Raw genomic sequence first — 5640 nt, forward strand, 5'->3', positions numbered from 1 at the left:
ATACGTTTATCTTGGTCTCATCAGACCACAGGACATGGTTCCAGTAATCCATGTCCTTAGTCTGCTTGTCTTTAACAAACGGCTTTCTTGTGCATCATCTTTAGAAGAGGCTTCCTTCTGGGAGGACAGCCATGCAGACCAATTTGATGCAGTGTGCGGCGTATGGTCTGAGCACTGACAGGCTGACCCCCCACCCCTACAACCTCTGCAGCAATGCTGGCAGCACTCATACGTCTATTTCCCAAAGACAACCTCTGGATATGACGCTGAGCACGTGACCTCAACTTCTTTGGTGGACCATGGCGAGGCCTGTTCTGAGTGGAACCTGTCCTGTTATACCGCTGTATGGTCTTGTCCACCGTGCTGCAGCTCAGTTTCAGGGTCCTGGCAATCTTCTTATATCCCTAGGCCATCTTTATGTAGAGCAACCATTCTTTTTTTTTTTCAGATCCTCAGAGAGTTCTTTGCTATGAGGTGCCATGTTGAACTTCCAGTGACCAGTATGAGAGAGTGAGAGCGATAACACCAAATTTAACACACCTGCTCCCCATTCACAGCTGAGACCTTCTAACACTAATGAGTCACATGACACCGGGGAGGGAAAATGGCTAAATGGGCCCAATTTGGACAGTTTCACTTAGGGGTGTACTAACTTTTAGATGGCTGGCGGTTTAGACATTAATGGCTGTGTGTTGAGTTATTTTGAGGGGACAGGAAATTTACACTGTTATACAAGCTGTACACTCACTACTTTACATTGTAGACAAGTGTCATTTCTTCAGTGTTGTCTCATGAAAAGAGAGAAGAAAAGATTTACAAAATATGTGAGGGGTGTACTGACTTTTGTGAGATACTGTACATGAGAGAAGTGTTGGAATGGGCCCTGTGAAGCGGTAAGTGGTTAAATTGTAACGTATTACCATCTCCAATCTGACCGTTATTGCCAAATAAACAGACCGGTTGCAGAAATTGTCGGGTTCTCCTTTTCATATATTAATTTAAAAAGTTTGTCCCCGGAGAGAACATGGGACTGAAGATCTGAGATTGCGTCTGGCGAGGTGGCGAAGGACGTTTGCGGGATCAGGAAGGTTGTGCAAGGAAGTTCTTAGATCTGCTGCAATCCCGGGCAGGCTGAGGATGTGGAAATCTAGGTTGGCATGTCATCTTCTAATAAAAAATGTAGTCACATCTTCCAGGAAAGGGGAAGAGAGGAGGACACTATAAAAGAGGAGATCGCAGTATCAGGACCATCACCTTCACACCACCCTCTGAGAGAAGATGAAGGTCTGGCAGTGTGTGGTGTGGCTCTCGGCGGTCACGTTGGAGGTGGCGCGCTCTCAGTCTCCGGACCGGGATGGATGGATCAGAGAGGCCCTGGATCTCTACAACCAGAGAGAAGATGGAGAGTTCCTCTTCAAACTCCTGTCTGATCTCCCCGCCCCCCTCCTGGAGGTACGGTATGGACGGTTCATAATAGACCCGAATATTTCATAGACAAGATCAGAGCACCGCGTTTGCAGAGCAGAAATCAGCCGATTATATATTCTGCCATTGCCGAATAACCAGCGGCAGAAAATAACCGAACTCTGGTCACAATGCACGGACAACGCAGAGAATTATTGTAGTTGGCATTACATTGCTATTAAGCTAAATGTGTATGATTAAATTAACCACTTTCAGACCGGACCAATTTGCTGGTCAAAGACCAGACCACTTTTTGCGATTCGGCGCTGCGTCGCTTTAACTGACAATTGCGCGGTCGTGCGACGTGGCTCCCAAACAAAATTGACGTCCTTTTTTTCCCACAAATAGAGCTTTCTTTTGGTGGTATTTGATCACCTCTGCGGTTTTTATTTTTTGCGCTATAAACAAAAATAGAGTGACAATTTTGAAAAAAACGCATTATTTTTTACTTTTTGTTATAATAAATATCCCCCAAAAATATATAAAAAAACATTTTTTTCCCTCAGTTTAGGCCGATACGTATTCTTCTACATATTTTTGGTAAAAAAAATCGCAATAAGCGATTATTGATTGGTTTGCGCAAAAGTTATAGCGTTTACAAAATAGGGATAGTTTTATAGCATTTTTATTAATAATTTTTTATTATTTTTTTTTTTACTAGTAATGGCGGCGATCTGCGATTTTTATTGTGACTGCGACATTGTGGGGGACCCATCGGACATTTTTGACACATTTTTGGGACCATTGTCATTTATACAGTAATCACTGCTATATAAATGCAGTGATTCCTGTGTAAATGACACTGGCAGTGAAGGGGTTAACCAGTGGGTGGCAGTGTAGGGGTTAAGTGTTCCTAGGGGCGTGTTACTAACTGTGGGGGGGTTGGGCTTTCATTTAGTGTACACTGATCTCTGCTCCAATCACATGGAGCAGAGATCAGCGTCACTAGTTGCTAGGCAGAATGGAGAAATGTTGTTTATACAGCATTTCCTCCATTCGGCCGCTCCGTGAGACGATCGCGGGGATGCCCGCGGCGATCGAGTCCGCGGGTCCCGCGACCGGACTCACGGGGGTCCCGACCAGCGCGGGAGCGCGCCGCCGGCGGCGCGCTCCCGATGGCAGGGCGGCATCGAATATTGGATGTACATGTACGCCAATATGCCTGCCCGTGCCATTCTGTCGACGTACATCGTTGTGCGCTGGTCGGGAAGTGGTTAAATTAACCACTTAACCACTTGCCCCCCTTCATGACCAGGCCATTTTTTGCGATATGGGAGATTTACCCATGCCCCAGCCCCGGAAGACTTCTCCTTTATAATTTTATTTTTCCGACAACCGATACATTTTTTTTTTTTTTTTTTTAATACTCGCTGATACCAATTACCGATCCCTGCCACAACTGTTCTGTTTTCATCAGTGGTACAAAGCATTAAAAAGTTATTTAAAAATAAAAAAAAAATTTAAAAAAATGTCCGCTTTTTTTCCATGTGAAACGTGTAAATATATGTTAAAGGTGTAAAACTATTACCAAAAAAAAAAAAAAAAAGTTTTAATTATTAATAGTTTATAAAAATAGTAAAGTAAACAAAAAAAGAAAAAAATTTGCAGGAAAATTAATAATTAAATGGAGAAGGATAATAAGAAGTTAATTAAGACTGATTAGAATAAATTAAGAGTTAAGAGAGGAACATTTAATAAAATAAAATCCCCCCCCCCCTCAGCCCCGGAAGACTTCTCCTTTATAATTTTTTTTTTTTTCCGACAACCGATAAAAAATTATTATTATTTTTTTTTTTTAATACTCGCTGATACCAATTACCGATCCCTGCCACAACTGTTCTGTTTTCATCAGTGGTACAAAGCATTAAAAGTTATTTAAAAATAAAAAATTTTTTTTTTAAAAATGTCCGCTTTTTTTCCATGTGAAATGTGTAAATATATGTTAAAGGTGTAAAACTATTACCAAAAAAAAAAAAAGTTTTAATTATTAATAGTTTATAAAAATAGTAAAGTAAACAAAAAAAGAAAAAAATTAGCAGGAAAAATAATAATTAAATGGAGAAGGATAATAAGAAGTTAATTAAGACTTATTAGAGTAAATTAAGAGTTAAATATATATCTATTTTTTTTTTTTACTTGACAGTTGCTTTAACCACTTCAACACCCCCCCCTCCCCCCCGGAAGGATTTACCCCCTTAATGAAATGACCAGTCCCTTTTTTGGCGATACGGCACTGCATTACTTTAACGGACAATTGCGCGGTCATGCGACGCTGTACCCAAATAAAATTGATCTCTTTTTTTTTCCCCCACAAATGGATGCCTTTTTGGTTGTATTTGATCACCTCTGTGTTTTATTTTTTTTTATTTTTTGTAATATAAACAAAAAAAGACTGACAATTTAAAAAAAAAAAAAAAAAAAGTTTTACTTTCTGCTATAAAACATTTCATATATATATATATATATATATATATATATATATTGGATATATATGATATAATATAAAAAACTAATATTATATAATATAAAAAACAAATTTTTTCATCAGTTTAGGCCAATATGTATTCTGCTACATATTTTTGGTAAAAAAAAAAAAAAAAAAGTCCCAATAAGAGTATATTGATTGGTTTGTGCAAAATTTATAGCGTCTACAAAATTGGGGAGATATTTATGGCATTTTTATTTTATTTTGGTGGTATTTGATGGCTTCTGCTGAAAATCTAATTTCTTCATTAATTTCGGCCAATAAGTATTCTGCTACAAATTTTTGGTTAAAAAAAAAAAAAATCCTAATAAGCGTATATTAATTGGTTTGTGCAAATGTTACACGTTATGTGTCTACAAACTATGGGATATTTTTATGGAAATTTTTTTTTTTACTAGTAATGGCGGTGATCAGCGACTTATAGCGGGACTGTGATATTGCAACTCGGACACTAACTGACACTTTTTAGGAACCATTGACAGTAATGCCCTGTACACGCGTTAGGATGTTCCGACAACAAAATCCCATTGTTTTTTTTTCCGACGGATGTTGGCTGAAACTTGTCTTGCAAACACACGGGTCCAAAAAAATGTTGTCAGAAATTCCGAACGTCAAGAACGCAGTGACGTACAACACGTACAACGAGCTGAGATGTTCAGTGCGGCTCTTCTGCTTGATTCTGAGCATGTGTGGCACTTCGGAATTCTGTTGTCGGAAAATCTGAGATCCAGATCTCAAATTATGTGTGACGGAAATTCCGATGGAAAATGTCCGATGGAGCCTACACGCGGTCAAAATTTTTTCGACAAAAAGCTCCCATCGAACATTTTCCGTCTGAAAATCCTATTGTGTGTATGCGGCATAATACAGTGATCAGTGCTAAAAATATGCACTGTCACTGTACTAATGACACTGGCAGGGAAGGTGTTAACATCAGGGGACGATCAAAGGGTTAAATGTGTGCCTAGGGGGGTGTTTGCTAACCGTGTAGGGGAGGTTCTTGTTCTGTGGGAGGGCAGAGATCCGTGTTCCTGCTTAGCATAGTATACAATTCCAGGTCTGGGCCGCTACTGCTGTGGTTAAACACAGCAGGAGCCAATCAGGGGTTCCTGAAAGAAGCAGAACGGCGGGTCCCGGCAGATATCGTGTCCGCCGGACCCGCTGATTGGCTCCTGCTGTGTCTAACAACAGCGGAAGTGGGTTGCTGCCACGGCGTGCGTTCGTGCCCAGACCCGAAAGTGCAGGATCAAGTACAGACACGGGATCCCGTGTAGAGGAGCCGCATTGCCACCGGTTATCTCTCTCTCTCTCCCTCCCTACCTTTATCTCTACCTCTCTCTACCTCTCACTCTACCTCTCTCTCTACCTCTCTACCCCTACCTCTCTCTCTACCTCTCTCTCCCTCCCTACCTTTATCTCTTACCTCTCTCTACCTCTCTCTCTACCTCTCTCTCTACCTCTCCCTCCCTCCCTACCTTTATCTCTACCTCTCTCTCTACCTCTCTACCCCTATCTCTCTCTCTCTCTCTCTCTCCATCTCTCTCTCTCTCCATCTCTCTCTCTCTCTCTCTCTCTCTCTCTCAAATTCAAATAAGCTTTATTGGCAGGACCAAATAAATGTTAGCATTGCCAAAGCAGTTGGGTTTGTATAGGGAAAAGGGGGAAGAGTAATGTGTAATATAAAGGGGAAT

The 5640-nt window shown here is 40.7% G+C and overlaps 1 protein-coding gene across 1 annotated transcript in view; it reads left to right on the forward strand.

The window, feature by feature from the left end:
* Positions 1–1211: 1211 nt before the first annotated feature.
* LOC143997738 (cathelicidin antimicrobial peptide-like) overlaps positions 1212–5640 on the forward strand; it is a 44332-nt gene continuing 39903 nt past the window's right edge. The window contains exon 1 of the mRNA XM_077493526.1: positions 1212–1452. Within this exon, the coding sequence (XP_077349652.1) occupies positions 1279–1452 (174 nt within the window). The 5' untranslated portion in view covers positions 1212–1278. The remainder of the gene's footprint in view (positions 1453–5640) is intronic.

Source organism: Lithobates pipiens, unplaced genomic scaffold, assembly GCF_037356315.1.
Source record: "Lithobates pipiens isolate NorthernLeopardFrog02 unplaced genomic scaffold, aLitPip1_a1.2 Scaffold_19, whole genome shotgun sequence".
Classification (NCBI taxonomy): Eukaryota; Metazoa; Chordata; class Amphibia; order Anura; family Ranidae; genus Lithobates; species Lithobates pipiens.